Raw genomic sequence first — 18,810 nt, forward strand, 5'->3', positions numbered from 1 at the left:
CTAAGTTGCCAAGGCTGATCTCAAACCTGTGATCCTAGTGTCAGCCTCCCAAGTACTGGGATTACAGCTGTGCACCACCACACCTGTCTGAAATTGTACATAATATTAAAAAATGGTTAAACCTGTTATCTTTCCAAATGAAAACAAGGGGTAGGTGAACTACAGATAACATTGGCGAATGGCACGGCGCTCCTCTCCTCCCCTGCTTCTTCACCTTCTTCACTGTGGAGCTTACTGCCTGGATTCCATTTTAGTCTCCTTTCTGCCATTTTGTGTATTGCTTCTGGATAACTCTGTGTGTGTGTGTGTGTGTGTGTGTGTGTGTGTGTGTGTGTGTGTGAGCTAGACCCCCAGGCCTATTTTATCTTTTATTTTTTTGGTGGTACTAGAGTTCCTGGAAACCCTTCTACCTTCGGGCTATACTCCCAGACCTATTTTATATTTTTTATTTGGAAACAGGGTCTCTTAAGCCAGCAAAGCTAGCTTCGAACCAGCACACGATCCTCCTGTCTCCACCCCCGAAGTGTGGGGATTATAAGCGTGCGCCACCATGCCCGGCCTATTTTATCTTTTTTATTTTTAAAACAGGGACTGGCTAATTTAACATGCACTGGACTGAAACCTAGGATTCTCCAGTCTTAGCCTTCTAAGAACTGAGATTTCGGGCGTGTGCCTGTGCACCTGGCTTGAATAACTCTTTCTTTAACACCCTTTTAGACCAATCACATTCTCCTCAAGAATTCAACGACTGGGACTGGGAGCTTAGCATGCGTGAGGCCCTAGCTTCAATCTCCAGCACCAAAAAATAAAATAAAATAATAAAATACAAATGAAGAATGCAAGGACTTCTGATTGCCTGCAGTGTCCTGGCTGGGTCCCTGTTTGGCTTCCAGAGCAGTTGTTGTGATTCTGGAAGCCTCTGGGGCTGAGATGACCTGGCTTCAGCCAGGACTATGCTGGTTGCCTTCCAGATGACCAGGAGCATGATCTGGAACTGAGCTCAGACACCTCACCTAGAACATGGGGTAAACAGAACTCCTCTGTGTATCTTACTTGAAGGAGAATGCATGAAAAATTCTTCTGCTATACAACACCGGACATATCTACCTTCCCTATTTGAAAATTGACAGGTGGAAAGTATGTCCAAACCTGAAATTCAGTGCTAGACCTAAAACATAGCAGACTCTCAATACATGTAGTGAGTACAGAATTATCCCCAGCATCTCACAGTCTCTCAAGCCGTCATAAACAGGCAGCATCATACACCTTAAACCTTCTCAGATGTGTGCATGTATGCCTCTACCATCTTATACTCCATTAAGATGTATGACTACAATGCACCAATAAAAAAATTAAAAGAAACACAATAGGTGCCCAATCAATGTATGTGCAGAGCTGGTTGTGGTGGCAAACGCTTGTAATCCCAATACTTGTGAGGCTTAGACAGGAAAATTATAGGTTCATAGCCAGCCTCAGCAACTTAGTGAGGCTCCCTGAAACTTAGTGAGAACCTGTTTCAAAATAAAATAATAAAAATCAGGTTGGGGTATAGCTCAGAGGCAGAATGCTCTTGAGTTCCATCCCCAGTATCACGTGGGGGGGGGGGTATGTGCAGATCTGGGTGTGGTGGAAGACAACTGTAATCCCAGTATTTGGGAGTCTGAGACAGAGGATTTCAGGTTCAATCAAGATCAGCCTCCATAACTAAGTGAGACTTTGTTTCAAAATAAAAAATAAAAAGGGCTAGAGGTGTAGCTCAGAGATAGAATGGCCCTGGATTCAATCTCCAGTCTGTTCTACACACAAAAAAGAGTATGTGCAGAAATGAATAAATGAAATAAGTGATTTCAGTCTTACTTCAGCCAGGCAGCTCTGTCTGACCATCATACTACTCATTGAATATGGATTTTGTGTCCATGGTTCTTTCTGCTGCTTGTACATGTGTTGACTCATTTACTCCTCTGGACAAGAAGGGGACACTGAAGCGGGGAGAAGCCTGCGACTCTCCCAAGATTGTGTGAGTGGGCAGGGCTGAGCTGGGAGTGGACGGTTGGTCAGTGCCAGGCTCGCCAGCCCGTGCGCTCTGCTACTCTCTCAGCTTCGGCCTCCAGCCTCTCCTCCTGTCCGAATCCTCAAAGCTTACCTCCAGTCCCAAGCATTGCATGAAGCCTTTCCTGGGCCCCTGACTTAAAGTTTCTCCTCTGAACTTACACTGCAGTCCTGGTAATTAGGAGAGAACCTCTCAACTGGGGAAATGATTATGCAGAATTATTTGATATTCTTCACTGGCACCTACCGAGCACACTGTGTTATATAATTTTTTTTTTCCCAGTTTTCACCCTTGGTAGCTTGATTGCTCAGCTGCTGACATTCAGAGCACATTAAATGCCTGACTTTTTTTTTTTTTTTGTACTGGGATTTGAACCCAGGGGCATTCTACCTCTGAGCTACATTCTCAGGCCTTTTTAGTTTAGTTTGTTTGTTTGTTTGTTTGTTTGTTTGAAACAGGGTCTCTCTAGGTTACCGAAAGTCTCACTAAGTTGCTGAGACTGTCCTTGAACCTGTGATTCTCTTGTGTCAGCCTCCCAAGTACTGGCATTACAGGCATCTGCTACCATGCCCAGCATACATGCGAGACTTGAACTTGTTCTTTGTGTATGTAATTTTGTTCTAACAAGAAGTTTGTGAGGTACATATAATTATCCCATTTTACAGAGAGAAAGTGGAGGGCATGCAGGGAGTTACACTGTGTAGTGTTTGTTCAAGCTGGACGCTCTTGGATTCACGTCTCCATCCCCTTGAACATGGGTGGACATGGAGCTGCCCACCCTTCCAAAACTACAGGCAACAGAGCCGGGCGTGGTGGCACACGCTTCTAATCCCAGCATTCGGGAGGCTGAGACCAGACGATCACGGTTAGAGGACAGCCTCAGCTACTTAGTGAGGCCCTCCACAACTCAGTGAGACCCTGTTTCAAAATAAAGAATAAAAAATTGGGCAGGGGGTGTAGCTCAGAGGTCAAATGCCCCTGGGTTCCATCCCCAGACCAGCAAAAAAAAAAAAAAAAAAAAAAAAAAAAAAAAAAAAATTACAGGCAACAGAAGAGCGATAAGTAGCAATGATATTGGGATTTTAAAGCAAGCAGCAGTTTACCTGCAAGAGTTAATTTCCCTTCATGGAGAAGATGTCTGTTGCTTGGTGACAAGATGTTTTCTGCCAAGTGTTCTTTAAAAATGTGTTTCAACCCCTTGAAACACAAGGGAGAAGATAAACGCTGTTAGTGATCTTAAGGGAGCATGTTTAAGGACCTGGGAGAATCAACTCCACCCAGAAAGTTCAAGATATCTAGAGATACCAGTAGACAACCATTGGGATGGGAAAGATCAGGAGAACCTCTGCAAGGGACCTTTCCAAAAATGATGTAATAACATCAGCCTCTCCACAAAGAGTGCCATATGGAGGAAGGCTTTACCTCTTGCTCATAAAACTACACTTATTCTTTAGGTGGTGATACAGTTATAGAATGGTCCCTGGAAGGGCTCATACATGGGTGTTGAGGTAATTGAGTCATGAGGGTTGTGATCCCAGCAGTGGATTAATCCACTGTAATGAATTTATCTGGGTGGTGGCCTAGGCCAGTAGGTGTTGCTGGAGAAGGTGGGTGCCTGGGGCTGTGTCTTGAGAGTAGCCCTCTCAGGATTATATATGGTACCTCCTCCCCTCGCTCCACTCTTGCCTCTGGCTTCCATGATGTGAAGAGAGCCTGGGTGCCCTGCTGCCCTGGTCTGAGCTCTAGCTCCACATCCCAGTCTCACATAGACTGAGCTCCAAGATCTCCATAAAACTATGAGCAAATGAATCTTCCTCCCTCTAAGTTGTGAAGTCAGTTGTCTTGGGTAATAGCATGAGGATGCTGAATGAGAATGGTGGACAGCTGGGGACTTTTCTAAGACTATTGTAATTCCACCTGAGTGCAAGACTTCCAGAAAGGGACATAAATCGGCACCGGTCCTTTTTGTACCTCAGGAATGAAGAACCTTTTATCTCTGTCCCAAAGTGGGGGCCACATTATAATCTCCTGAAGTTGTCTAAATTTTTGGAAATTGTCAAGCCACTTCACTTTTCCTTCGAGATCCCCTGAAAGAGAAGACACATTCGATATATTTTCTGCAAACATGAAACACTGCAGCATACATTCTAGCCACACACATAGCAATCATTTAAAGATGCTCACTGCCCCTGGAGCCAGCCATCATTTAGGTTCATTTAACATATTGCTTCCTGCTTGAATGTCTTAGAAAACTCAGTAATTTAAAATCAGCCTCCTGCAGAGAAAAATAATGCTAGCAAAAATCTTGGTAATTTCTTCTTATAGGCCACACCATACACAACCTGTGAGTAGATGAAGAAAAAAATATTGCACTAACAAGGACAAACATTTTTTCAACCTAATCATATGGCACACATTCGCTTCATAATAAGAATGACTAGTTCTTTCTCATAAAAACTCTATTTGTACTTTGAAGATTTCTATTAATTTTCCAACATTTTCTAATAACATGTTGCTATTGAGGTTTTTGAAAACATGGGGCAAGTCACAGACTCACAGAATCTCAAGGTTAGTGGAGCCCTTAACATTTTGTTATCTTTAAGGTCATGAACTTAAAAAGGAAGGACACCTGATCTCTTCCTTCAACAACAAGAATTCATCTTTTATTGAGAGGCATTCCAAAAGATTAGCTTTTTTGTTGTTGTTGTGGCACTGCGGATTGAACCCAAGGACATTCTACCTCTGAACTCCCACTATTTTTTTATTCTTTATTTTGAAACAGGGCTTCACTAAGTTGTGGAGGAAGACACAAGTTGCTGAGGCTGGTCATGGAGCTGTGATCCTCCTGTCTCAGCCTCCCAAGTACCAAGATTACAAGTGTGTGCCCCCACGCCTGGCTTGGATTTGTTTTTATCTTCCCTGAAAATGCATCCAAATGAATAATAATCCTGAATATTATTTCAAAATTTTAAAAACATCCTTTTTATTTTTTTTATTTTTTAGTGTGGTATTGGAGATTGAACCCAGAGGTATTCTATCTCCAAGCCTCAACTTCAAGCTTTATTAAAAAAAAATTTTTTTTTATTGTGAAACAGGGTCTCCCTAAATTACCACACCCTGGGCTTTAACCTACAATCCACCTGTCTCAGCCTCCCAAGTACTGGGATTACAGAGGTGCACCACCATGCTGGGATCTTTAATTGAATTTGTTTCTTATTTACTTGACAGATTTAATTTCAATTCCTTAGGCCATTTTGGAATTTTTGTTAAGAATTGGAAAAGAAGAAAGAACCTCCCCCCAATTAATTGGTAATTTTACTTTGAAGTTGGCAAAAGAACACAAATATGTAATTTCCATGTAGCTAATAATTATCAAATCAAGCTGTTACATATATATACCCACCAGGAAATCTTACTTTATGGGCATATATCATGGACGTCTTTATTTCAACTTCAGTGATATAGAACTACATAAGTAAACTGTAACCATCACAGGGCTTGCTCAGTTCCCATGCCCAAATGTCCACTCCAAAGACTGCAGTTGGTGTAATTTTTACAACAACCCTGGCTTTCAGGGACTTTTTAAAATGATGAATATAACTTATCCTCCAGAAAGGCTTTCCGTGGCATTGAATCCCATTTGCTTTGTGTGTGGATTCAGAATGGATGTTAAAAAAAATAAATTCTCAGCCAGGCGTGGTGGAACATGCTTGTAATCCCAGTACTTGGGAAGCTGAGACAGGAGGATTGCAGGTTCTTGGCCAGCCTCAGCTATTTAGTGAGGCCCTCTGCAACTTTTTTCAAAAGAATAAAAAAATAGAGCTGCGAGTGTAGCTCAGAGTTAGAATGCCCCTGAGTTCCATCCCCAGTACTGCAAAATAATAAATAATAATAACAACAATTATTATTATTATAATGGCTTCAATCATCTGGAAAGTAGAAATCTTTCTGCCTGAACTCACTTCTGAAACCCTTGGAGAGAGAGCTGTGTCCTGTGTAACCGCAATGTTAGGCTCTGCATCTGTTTTCCAGGATGTGATCAGAGCTCATTGTTTTGTGTGTTGATTTATGAGGCAATCAGATGTGGATCCCATTTCCCAGAGTCATGACCTTAAGTCAATGGAATTACCTCTGAGGATGGAAATCCAGATGGTTCCCAGGAGCCACAGGGCTCCTTTACTTTTTAAGTAAGCTTCCATAGCTTAGGACTTACGGATTGACTTTTCCACCTTTTCCTTGATGGAGTAGATGATGATTTTCTCGGTGGAATCTGTACTCCTTTTCCAGATATTCTTCAGCAGCAAGGGATAGCGGGTTAGCCTGTGGAGTGGGGCCACCAGCAGCTCAGGCAGGTGCAGCCGTCTGCACTGCTCGTTTTGCTCGCACCACTGAGGAAGGCAAAAGCACACTTATCAGGGAATCCCCTCTCCCGTTCAGGTGCTAAGAAGCCTGTGGTTCTTAGAGATTTATTTTTGTATTTATTTTTTATTGGTGCATTGAAATCATACATCTTAATGGGGTACATGATAGTAGAGGCATACATGCACACATCCCTCGTGGTTCTTAGAGATTTGACAGGACACAGCTATGAGATGGATAGAAAGATGGATAAGTCATCAACTGGCCTTTGATTTTTTTTAATTCCATATTAAACTCTATTTAGCAAGCGTCTTATCTACCCGTGTCAAATTCAGGGTCTGAAATTGTGTTCTTAGACGGGATCAAGAAATATTTTGAATATTACTGGCTAACATTGCTACTATTCAGTTAAACACAGGAGAGTGTGTTTCTCTAGCTGTTGTGTTTTCCTGAAAGAGTGATGAAGGTGGTGGTCATCACCCCATCTATATCGCCACGACTCCATCCTTCTAAGTGGGGAAATTAGGACAAGATGTACATGTAGGAAAAGTTTAAAATTCATTAATCCTCCCCATGCAGGTTCTACTTGTGGTGGTGATAAGATGTAATAATACAGGTGTTCCTGCCTCCCTAACACTTTTCATTTGAAAGTTCAGTTTTGCCTATTGGCTTCTCCCATTTATAGGCCATTGAGGGAAATTTCTGGTCCTACGGGTTTTGTTCCTATCCTTGTTGTGGTGTATGGTTAGGAGAGCTGGGAATCAAGACTGGAGAGACAGAAATCAAAAGGAAGGAGTTTGGCTTGTTGGGTTGGTTTCTTGATTCCTTTTGCTAAGAAGAATCAGGGTAATGATCAAAAAGAAAAAGAAAATGAAATAGACATCTAAGAGGCTGAGTTTATCTTCATAATGAAGAGCACGCAGGAAAGGAGACAGGGTAAGACACACACAGTGTTTAATAGGGGGTATTTGGGGTAGGCAGAGTATGCAAGCATGGTGTAAGGAAAAGGAATGTTAGTAAAGCATTGCTATGGGTTATACATTGGAGTTCTATAAATGATATTTGAGAATCACAAATAAACATGAAATAACTTCTATGTATGTTTTATTAGTTTGTCAAATTTTTTGAATGTGACACTTTTTATGATATAAAATCCTCAGCTGCCGGGCATGGTGGCGCACGCTTGTAATCCCCGCGCTTGGGAGGCGGAGACAGGAGGATCACGCAGGTTCAAAGCCAGCCGCGCCGGCTTAAGAGACCCTGTTTCTAAATAAAAAAAAGTATAAAATAGGTCTGGGAGTGTAGCCCGGAGATAGAAGGGCTTCCAGGAACCCCAGTACCACCAAAAAAAAAAAAAAAAAAAAGTCCTCAGCTTTTATGAAGGTGACATACGATGTTTGGGGGCAGGTTGCTGGCAGCTATGCAGAAAGGTGCCTGAAAAAGTATTATCCGGGGTGTGTTCTCTTTCTTTTCCACCTCATTCATTCTCACCAGTTTGGTCCTGAGTCCAGCTACAAAGAAATTAATATGGGCAGGATGTGTCCCCGCGAAACGTCCTATGTTGAAATCCTAACTCCGTGTGAGATGGTAGTAGGAGGCCCGGCCTTGGCAGGTGATGAAGTCATGAGGGTCGTCCTCATGAATGGTTTAATGCCCTTATAAAAAAGACCACAGAGAATCTGGCTCCCTTCCCACCCTGCGAGGATACAATGAGAAAGCAGCAGCCTGCAATGCAGCAAAGGCCCCTCACCACCACCCAGTCATGCTGGCACCCCACCCTCCTCCAGAACGGGGCAATTCAAGTTCTGTTGTCTTAAGCCACCGAGTCCAAGGTACTTTGTTTGAACAGCCCAAATTGACTACAGCAGGAAGCTGCCCTTATACTCTATATTTCCCTTGATTTATGGCCCCCATTTCTATCTTTCATTCTTGGTCCAAGCCCAGGTGAACTCCTTTGCATTGTGACTTGGACTCTTCAGGACCATCCTCAACTGGTCCAGACACACTGTGGAAGGCTTCCTCTGCTTCCTCAAAGACATCTTTATACCCGGTGTCAGTTATTACATTTTAGAGATCTAGGCACAAGTGGCTCAAACTTTAACCAATTCAATGGCCCATGGAACTCTAGAGCCTTCCCCAGATATTTACAACCTTGGGGAGATTGGGATTCTAATGGCTTTGTCTGGCCCTGTTTCCATGGCCACTATTTTCTTCCCCCTGAACAAGATGGATCAACCATAGCCATATTTTGCTGCTATAAATATAATATATGTATAATATAAAGAAAATAATATATACTATAATATATAATATGATGTATAATATAAAGAAAATAATACATACTATAATATATATGATATGTAATATAAAGAAAATAATGCATAATATATAACATAATATAAAGAAAATAAATGTATTTCCTAGAGTTCCAAAAGCTGGAAAACCTATAGTCAGAGGGCCAAGTGTGATGAGGGGCTTCCCACTGGTGAGGACCCTGGGAGAGTCTCAGACAGTACAGGGACCACAAGGAAAGACTGCACAAGACAGAGAGAGCTGGTTTTTGTAAGAGAGCCACTCCTGCAATAACCCATTAATCCATAATGGGTTAATTTATTCACGAGGGCAGAACTTGTGACCCAGTCGTGTTTAAAAAGCCCCACCTGGTCCCACCTCTTAATGCCTTACATTGGGAATTAAATTTCAGCTTGAGTTTTGGTGGGACATTCAGACCACTGCATCCTTGGTTGGGTTCTTATGTTAGTTTTCAGTATGAACCTCCTCATGCCAACTGTTTTGTGATTGTGCACATAATTTTACTAAAGATTTTGGGTTGCAGGAAGGTGCTAAATATGCACAGACACACACACAAACACACACACACACACACACACACGCACACACGCACACACGCACACACGCACACACAGTATTTTGCTGGCTTCATCTTTGGAAAGAGAACACTTCTCTCTCTCCCATCTCCAAGTCCTCCCCGCTTCTCCTGTAGCTTCCTGCTTAGCAATCTGCACTTGTCTCCCCTAGTTGGACCATGTCCTTGGGTGGGGTGAGGGTGGGCCTTCCTCTGCTGCTCTAGTAGTTTTATCAGTCTTTCTTTTGAAATCAACCAGAGCTTCCTTGCAGAAATCCTGCAGAGTATGCTCTTCTCCGCAGGTGTACACACACATAGCCAGTGTGGAGAGTAAGCATGGGGACATGTGTCTGAACTCCAGGAACTGGGCTACACAGACCTCCTGGGGAAAACAGGGGGCAGCAGTGGGCCAGGGCTGGGAGTGGGGACCAATGGAAAGACGAAGAGGGGAGAAGGACTGTGGCTTCTGGACTGATCTGCAGGCTGGTGGTGGTAGCAGCATTCCGGTGATCCCGCTGTTTCTCTTGGGTGGCTAGGGAGTTTCAGAAACTGCTTTCTTGGCAGCAGTCAGGGGTCCCCTAAAACACACAGCCATGGCCGTTGCCCCAAATCGCCATGCTGTGAGGAACATCGCTGATATTAACTGGTGATCAGGGAAAATGTGAAAACCAGATCCCCACGTATCAATCAGTTAAGATGCGTCAGTGGTAAATTACTTGGAGCAAGACTCAGGCCAGGACATCAGAAGCTTTGAGTGTTTCAGAAAGCCTCAGAAGGCAGAAGAAATGTCAGTTGACAATCATAAAAGAAAAACTCTAAGTTATTCTTTCATCTCTCTATTGGCTTTATTTTTTATGTTCATTAGGAAAATTAAAGAATCTCTATCAAGAGATATTGGGCATCCAAGGCTATTTCACTGATGAATCTAGATCAATGGAGGCTACTTTTGTTTTATAATAAGTATCCAAAATGTTTAGGGGACCAGCAAAAGGAGTAAAGGGATACAAGTGCAATGCCTTAATAAATCTATTTTGGTAGGATGCAGTATTGGGGTGGGATATCCTTGAAACCTTGGGGAGTTTACTAAACCTACTCAAACCTCATTTGTCTGATTTAGATAAGAGAACTACCCCAGTGGGTTGGTGAGAGGTGTGGATGAGTTAATCTATACAAAGTGCACAGACCAGCGCCTGAACATCTGGAAGCCTCAGCCCGTGAGTTCTGCAGTCCTTAGCTGAGCCACACTAACAGACCTGGCACAGAGTTCCCATGTTCTTCCTCTGCAGCATCGTAATCAGTTCTAAAATGGTGGGAAGAACCCCACTCCCACCAGTGAGCACCAGGATAACGTACGCACATTCATAAAACCCAGCTCGCTCGGTATGGAGAGTAAATCCATCCCAGTGCATTCGTAATCCCTTTTTAGTCAAGCCATAATGTGACACAGATTGAAGTTCTCTAAGAAAGGTGTGGATAGCAGAGCACAGTAGGAGAATGAATATCAGCTCCAGACAGATCTGAATGAGAAGTCCTCTCTGTGTGCCAGAACAGCCATATCTTACAGCAAGTTGCCTAATTTCTCCAAGATCCTGAAAAATGGAGATAATATCAAATTTCATAGAATTATTATGTAGACAAAGAGATTGCAGATGTCTGGCATGCAGCGCAGTGCCCGGCCCCTAGCAAGGGCTCAAAGCTGGCCACTCTCAGTGGCATGAGGATGCTTTTGTTCTGCGCCACAGGGATGTGGGAAGAAGAATTCCCACAGAGCCTCTCCTTGGACCCTCACCTTTGTTTCATGAGGCTAACACTTCTCTGAAGATGGGAAATCACCCTAAAGAGTGGGAAACAGTGAATGTACAAAGAATTGAATTGTTTTAATAATTTAAATTGGATTTCTTTGTATCTTATACATAAAAGACATAAAACGGCACATAGTTATGGGGTACCATGTGACTTTCATTTGCATGCATACATTTTTGTTTGTTTAAGAGTTTGTTTAAAGGTGAAGATAGACATACCTATCTTTTTTTTTTAACATGGTTCTTAATTTGCCACCTGTTAGCAATATGACCTTGAAAATGTCCTGTATCCTCTCTGAGCCTCAGGGAGCCATGGGAGCAATGTTATCAGTTTTATAGGTTTGTGCTAAAAACTGAAAACACTGTTGGCAGAAGTACCTGCTAAAGCATCATGCAGTAGGAAAAGCATCAGGCACAACATGTGTTACCATAATGGCACTGCACACTTTATCCACTTCCCCTCACTATCTCTGCCTGCTATGTATGTTGCATGTATTAATGTAAAACACCTTTGTACATCCCAATTCCCGTGGGATTTTCCACTGTTATTTGAACATGGTACCTGAGCCTTGTTCAATTAATCTCTGCCCTAGCTTGGAAGGAGGAGAATTGGACCTGGTTTTTCCCAGTTCCTTCTAGGGTCACATTTTCAGCAGGATCATTCCAAGTGTTTGGGAAGCTAATGAGCTTTCAGTTTTCAGTTTGAGTAGCAAAGAAAGTATTGAAATGCTGAAGCTACAAAATAAAGTCAACTCTTTTCCCCAAGATCACTTTTTTTTTCTAATGCAGTCCATATCCAGGCTTCCTGGATCGCTAAGGCCATGGCAAAGGCCCCTGGATTCATAGATGAGTCACTAGGAGCCCTGGCAGCCTTCCCTCCTCCTAAATCTCTGGGAAGACATTTTGGTTGTGGCTTCTAGAAACCGCAGTAAAAGGCTGGTTTTCTGGAAAAGTTTGGACTATGCAAAAAGGCATTGGCACAGTACTGAAAAGGTAGAGTTCAGATCAAAGAAGTGGCAAAGGAGGCGTCAAAGGAGCTTGGAGAAGTCCAGGAAAGTTGATTCCTGGTTTGCTTATTGGTAAATACTAATGGTTCCCAGCAGAAATTCCTTGTCCTCATGCGTTGCCATGTTGCTCAACTCCAGATCAACACTTACAGCGCTCTCCCTGAGCTCCTTTAGAGGGCGCTGTTCATACAGCATGCAGTGTAAAGGATGCTCCTAGTTTTTGTGCCATAGGACTTTTCTAGAACCCAAAAAGACAAGAGGCAAACTTCCAGCCCATCAAGAAAGCTTACATTCTTCTTCAAATGTTCTCCTTACAATGTACCAATTTCTACCACAAACCACCAATGCCAAAATAAATTTTGCCCAGCCAAAAATTTCAAGAGGGATATTAGATGATATCATGTTTCCAGATCTGCACCATTTAAAATTCCCAAGTGTGAGCCGGGCATGGTGGTACACATGCTTGTAATCCCAGCATTTGGGAGGCTGAGACTGGAGGATCGCTGTTTGCGGGCAGCCTCAGCTACTTAGTGAGGCCCTTCGCAACTCAGTGAGACCCTGTTTCAAAATAAAGAATAAAAAATTGGGCAGGGGGTGTAGCTCGGAGGTCAAATGCCTCTGGGTTCCATCCCCAGATTAAAAAAAAAAAAATCCCAAGTGTGAAGTAGAGGATGTATTTATGAGAAAAACAGAATTGTGGTGAAAATGTATTAGAGGGACTTCCGGGAAGATGGCGACCAAAAAAAGCGGGGCTTAAGAGCCCCGCTAACAACAAATATCCATTACCACAAAATCAGCGCCTTTCAAAGCCAGAAAACAACATCACCAGAGAAACAAAAAAAATCACCAGGCTCCAGAGAGAAAGCGGACTGAGAACAGAGCCACAGAGGAGATCCTCACGCCCGAGGACGCGGCAGATGCGGCAGCAGCGCCATACTGCCGGAGGCACCGGCGAATTCACGGGACGGCCACAGCAGCCAAGGGGAGCCGCTGCGGAACAGCCAGGCGGGATTTCTCGGAGCAGAGAACATCTAAAGCTCCCAGTGTCTGAGCTCAGCACACGCTGCAGAGATTCAGAGTGGAAATCAAAACCAAGAAAAAAAAAACGCCAGCCCAACAGCCGAGGGCGTGGCAGCGGCGCCATATTGCCACCGGCGGCAGCAGCAGCGAATTCACTACAGCTACATCTGCGTACTCAAGAACAGTGAGTCAAATTACGGGCCACAGCGGAGAAATCCCAGTACTGTACTCACTGGAACTTGACCCAGTGGGAGAGGGGCGGTGGCAGTGATATCACACCATAGGAGAACGTGCAACCTGGCACCCCCCACAGTCTAAAGCAGCCTCTATCGACTCTCTGGGCCGGAGACTCTGTGATACAACCCAGTAAAGGAGTAGTGGGGTCTGAGATACTACTGACTCGAGATCCAGAGCACCTTAAGTGAAGTCATAGTGACCCAAGGGAAGAACCCAGAAAGGCACAAACTTCCGAAATCATGGGAAAGAGGAATAATACTGGAGCAATGAATGCTCACAACCCCACAACATCAGAACCCGATAAAACAGAAAATCAGAAATTTCTAGAAGATCAAATCAGGAAAATAACTGTAGAAATAATAGAGGTGCTTCGAAAAGAACTCAGAGAGAGCCAAAAAGAGATAAAGGATGCAATTAATGAAGTAAAGGCCTCAATTAAAAGCACAAACAACTGATTAGAACACATGGAGAACAGAATCTCACTCTTAGAAGATGATCATTCCAAAAATGAACGCATAGTTTCTAATCTAGGAAAAAATATCCGACAGCAGGAATCTGATATTGAAGAAATATGGGCCCATTTTAAGAGAGCTAACCTAAGAATAATTGGAATAGAGGAGGGAAAAGAAAGTGAAACCAAAGGGATCAACAATCTCTTCAAGGAAGTAATAGCAGAAAATTTTCCAGACATAGAGCAAGAGGTCGATACGCAGGTCCAGGAAACTTATAGATCTCCCTTTAGACAGGATTGGAGAAGAGGATCCTCACGCCACATAATTGTCAAAATGACCAATGTGGAAGCCAAGCAGAGAATCTTAAAGGCAACAAAAACAAAGGGCCAAGTGACATTCAGAGGCAAACCAATTAGAATCACTCCAGACTTCCCAAACCAAGTTATGAGAGCCAGAAGGGCTTGGAGTAACATATTCCCAATTTTGAAAGAAAACAACTTCCAGCCAAAAATTTCCTACCCAGCAAAACTTTCTATCAAATTAGATGGAGAAATAAGAAGCTTCCATGACAAACAGAAAATGAAGGAATTTATGTCTTCAAAACCAGCACTAGAGAAAATACTCAAAGAGATTAACTACAAAGAAGAAATAGGTAACACTCACCAGAACCAGAGAAACAAGATTTTCCATCCAACAGACAACTAAGATTGGTTATCTGTGGAGATTCATTCTTTATGTTAGTCTGTTACCTATCTCTAAAGGGTATTGTTTGCCTTTATTGTTGTTAATTTTTAGGATTTCTAGTTGGAATATTAATATACCTTCAGATATAGCATTTGGAAATATTTTATCCCATTCTATTAGTAACTGTTAACTCTGTTTACATTGTCTTTGTATATACAATATGTTTTTTATTTTTTAGGGAGTTTGTATACTCTTCTGTTGCCTGTGCCATTGAAATCATAACCAAGAAATCACTGCCAATTTCAATGTTGTGAGGTTTTATGACCCAGATTTTCTCCTAAAAGTTTATAGTCTTAAGATTTATATTTAGGTCTTTTATCTATTTTGAGTTAATATTTGTATATGGGATTAGGTAAGGGTCCAATTTTATTCTTTTCCATGTAATTATTATTTTTCAACAATATTTAGTTAAAAGATTATTATTTCTACCACCAAATGTTCGTGGAAACCTTGTCAAAAATAACTTGATAATATAGGGAAGAATTTAGGTCTAGGCTTTTATTTAACTCCAATGGTTTATATATCTGCCTTTAGAATAGTACTACACTGTTTCAATTATTGTAGCTTTATATGGTTTGAAATCAGAAAATATATATCTTCTAGCTTTGTTCTTTTTCAAGATTGTTGTGGGTACCTAGAGTCCATATTCTATATTAGGATAGATTTTTTTTCTGAAAAATAAATATATAAATATATGATAGTTTCACCTAAAAAATAGAAAAAAATTGATTCTCTGGTAAGAAAGAAAGTAAAAAGAAATATTGAAATGTTATCTTTAAGTCATCAAAAGCTTGGTATCAGACAAATGAAACTGTTATGTGAGATTATCATTTTAATTTTAGATAAATTGCTATAATACTAGATGTCAACTACTAAGCCAAGCATAGGAGGGGGGCATAGGGAGAGAACGGGGTGGGGATCAGGTGGGGGCTGACTAGGCAATGTGTGCATGTATGTCTACAAAAGTATGTATCCCACTATGATGTATGAATACAGTGCACCAATTAAAAATAAATATGAAAAAAAATAATAAAATAAAAAAATAAAAAAAAGAAAAAAAAAAGAAAATGTATTAGAGATTACCTATTTTTTTCTTCTTTCCTATTTAATTTGGAGATAATATTTCTCCATATCTGCTAGGCCAAAGAGCATCAGGAAGACTATAGAAGAAATAAGCTGCTACTTTACTTTTAAATAAATGCTGAAGTCCTCTCTCTGCCTCAGGCTCTCAAGATAAAACACAGCAGCAGAGTAGTTCAGGCAGTAGGTCTGGTGGCTCTGACAGAGGCTCCCTCGGAAATACTGCAAGGAAAGAATGAATGGAAGTTAGAGAGAACATTGAGTCCTGATAGACTTCTTGTATTTTTTCATTTCTATCATTAAAGAAAATAGAGGAAAGTGGAGGAACCACCCTGATGCAGAGGCTATGAGAACATGGATATGAACAGGTCTTCTCCACAGTAAACATTCTTTAAAAAATAATGTTTTCATAACCAAGTTGACACCTCAAAAAACGGTTTTTACCCCCATAAGTAAAGAAAATTCTACTTAGGATGTCTTGAGTTAATTCACCCCAATAGTTCTGTTTCTGCTTTGTGGGGACCCACACAGCCTTCTTGGTGCCCAGTAACAAATACTGCCTTTGATTCCAGTGCCCGTGATGGCTGATGTTAAGCCTGGGTTGGTAGCCCATGATTAAAGTAATGATGTTTAACTTTTCATCAAATACTTGTCAAAAATACCCACACATTTAATCGTCCTGGCTTCTAAAAATATGAAAATTTACCATATCTCTGTGAAACCTGCTATATTTGGAAGTGTGCATTTGTTTAGTAGTCTTACCTACCGGACACTTATTCCCCAACTTTTTTCATTATTATTCAATGCATTGAACCTGCTATGATCGTGCATCTGTAAGCCACCTTTCATTCATTTTAGGATGAAGCAAACTGTCAACCCTTCTACACACATTTCTATATGTCATGGCCCAACCGAGCACAATGCACAATCTGCCACCAAGTCAGTTAAGAAACTTTCTGAGGAATGACAGTTAATCTTTTTTCTTCAGCAATGCTTCATGCTCGTTGCTGGCAGGCACTTTCTTTAGGGTTTCATAATGTTGCTAAGCTTATGTTCCCATTGATAGATTCATTGATTAATATGAGTCATAGGTCCCTCGAGGAATTTCCCAATACTATCAGAAGGTGGCAGAAGCAGAGAAAGATGACACACTGGCTGGAAAGGCTGAATACATTGAGGACTGCAGCAGGTCCAACTCCAAAGCCACTCAAAACATTCTAAAGAATGTGCCAGTAATAGAGTCAGAGAAGATGCAAACCTAGAAAAAATATTTTATTGTAGGATCTCAGAGAACAAAATGCTATGGAGAATAGTCAAGTCTTGGACTTCTGCAAGAAGTTACTTGAGAGCCAGGCATGGTGGCGCACGCTTGTAATCCCCGCTCTTGGGAGGCTGAGACAGGAGGATCGCGCAGGTTCGAAGCCAGCCTCAGCTACTTAGTGAGGCTCTCAGCAACTTAGTGAGACCCTGTTTCCAGATAAAATAGGAAATAGGTCTGGGAGTATAGCCCGAAGGTAGAAAGCCCCTGGGTTCCACTCCCAGTACCACACACACACACAAAAAGTAACTTGAAAGAAGAGGATGTGAGATTGTTGTGTAGGGGGTGTTGAAGGCTGGGGAGAGAAAGGGACTTGGAGGGGAAGGGAAGTTCTTCCTGCAGGGCACTAATGTACCTGAGAAACTTCACAACTAGAAGGGAATTGTTAACAGGCCAAGGTTAAAAGTGGTTAGTGGTCTGGTTTAGAAATCCAATCTCAAACCAGGTGTGGTGGTGCACTCTTGTTATCCCAATACCTGGGAGGCTGAGGCAGCAAGATTGCAGGTTCACAGCCAACCTCAGCAACTTAGTGAGGCACTCTGCAACTTAGTGAGACCTTGTTTCAAAGTAAAAAATAAAATACAGCTGGAGATATAGCTCAGAGGTAGAATACCCCCGAGTTCAATTCCTAGTAACATAAAAAAAGAAAGAAAAACAAATACAATTTCAATACTCATTTGACTTTAGCCAAGTTATCTGACCTCCTCAAGCCTCAGTTTTCTGCTCAGGGCTTCTTTAGATGTCTCACATGTGATAACAGGATGCCTCAGTCTTCTAGCCAGTACTAATGTTCCCCTATCTTCCTTTCCTGGGGAGGATGATATGTACCTGCCCCTAAGTTTGACCACAAGACTGTGTTTGGCCAGTGAAATGCAAACAGACATGTCCCGTGATGCTTCACGCTGAAACTTGAAGAGCCAGTGATTGCCTGGCCTCAGTGTCTCATGTTTTCGCCTTGGAGACTGGAGATATTCCAAGTGGTGATTACTCCAGCAGCATGGGTCCCAGAGTTGTGACAATAACAAAGTAGAAGCAGAGCATAAGTGAGGTATGAACTTGGCTGCTGAGATTTGGGGTTTGTTTGTTACGTAGCACAACTAAATCTGATCTCACCAATGAAGAACCTTGTAAACGTAGGAAAAATTATTATAATTCCATATTTGTACATTTATTACATAGTATGGAGCATTCTTCTGTATTTTATATTATAGACCTTTAGTAAGATCTATTAATATTGCATTCTTAAGAATGCTTTTTTTTTTTGCAGTACTGAGGATGGAACCCAGGTGCATTCTACCTCCGAGCTACACTCCTAGCCCCATTTTTATTCTTTTATTTTGAAACAGGGTCTCACTGAATTTCAAAGGACCTCACTAAATAGCTGAGGCTGTCCTTGAACCTCAATCCTCCTGTCTCAGGCTCCCAAATGCTGGGATTACAAGCGTGCGCCACCATGCCCAGCTATGCTATGTGTTTTGATGAGAAGCTACTATCTCTCTAGACAACTTATTAAAAATTAAATTAGAAACAATTTTTGAGTCTTAAGGGACTGAGGGATTCTGAGACTTTGGCTAATTCCTCAATCTTTACATATTTTCTCTTGTTTTCCAAAGCCTTTATAATTTAATTATTTTTTCAAAGTTCATTAAAGGATCCACAAGCTTGATACCTAATTTTCTTATTTTTCTCTTTTTTTAAAAAAATTTTGTGGTACCAGGGATGGAACAGAGGGGCATTCTATCTCTAAGCTACACCCTCAGCCCTAGTTTTTATTCTTTATTTTGAAACAGGGTCTCACTGAGTTGCAGAGGGCCTCACTAAGTAGCTGAGGCTGTCCATGAACCGCGATCCTTCTGTCTCAGCCTCCTGAATGCT

At 41.8% G+C, this 18,810-nt stretch overlaps 1 protein-coding gene across 1 annotated transcript in view; it reads right to left on the reverse strand.

Annotated features, from left to right (window-relative positions):
• The window catches only part of PLEKHG7 (pleckstrin homology and RhoGEF domain containing G7), a gene marked incomplete at both ends in the record, with an annotated part of 72,431 nt that overhangs the window by 14,642 nt on the left and 38,979 nt on the right, over nt 1-18,810 (reverse strand). The window contains 4 exons of the mRNA XM_080705628.1: nt 3,154-3,247; nt 4,022-4,137; nt 6,264-6,438; nt 15,726-15,839. Coding sequence (XP_080561754.1) covers nt 3,154-3,247; nt 4,022-4,137; nt 6,264-6,438; nt 15,726-15,839 — 499 coding nt within the window. The remainder of the gene's footprint in view (nt 1-3,153; nt 3,248-4,021; nt 4,138-6,263; nt 6,439-15,725; nt 15,840-18,810) is intronic.

The sequence above is a fragment of the Muscardinus avellanarius genome (assembly GCF_963383645.1).
Source record: "Muscardinus avellanarius genome assembly, chromosome: 11".
Lineage (NCBI taxonomy): Eukaryota > Metazoa > Chordata > Mammalia > Rodentia > Gliridae > Muscardinus > Muscardinus avellanarius.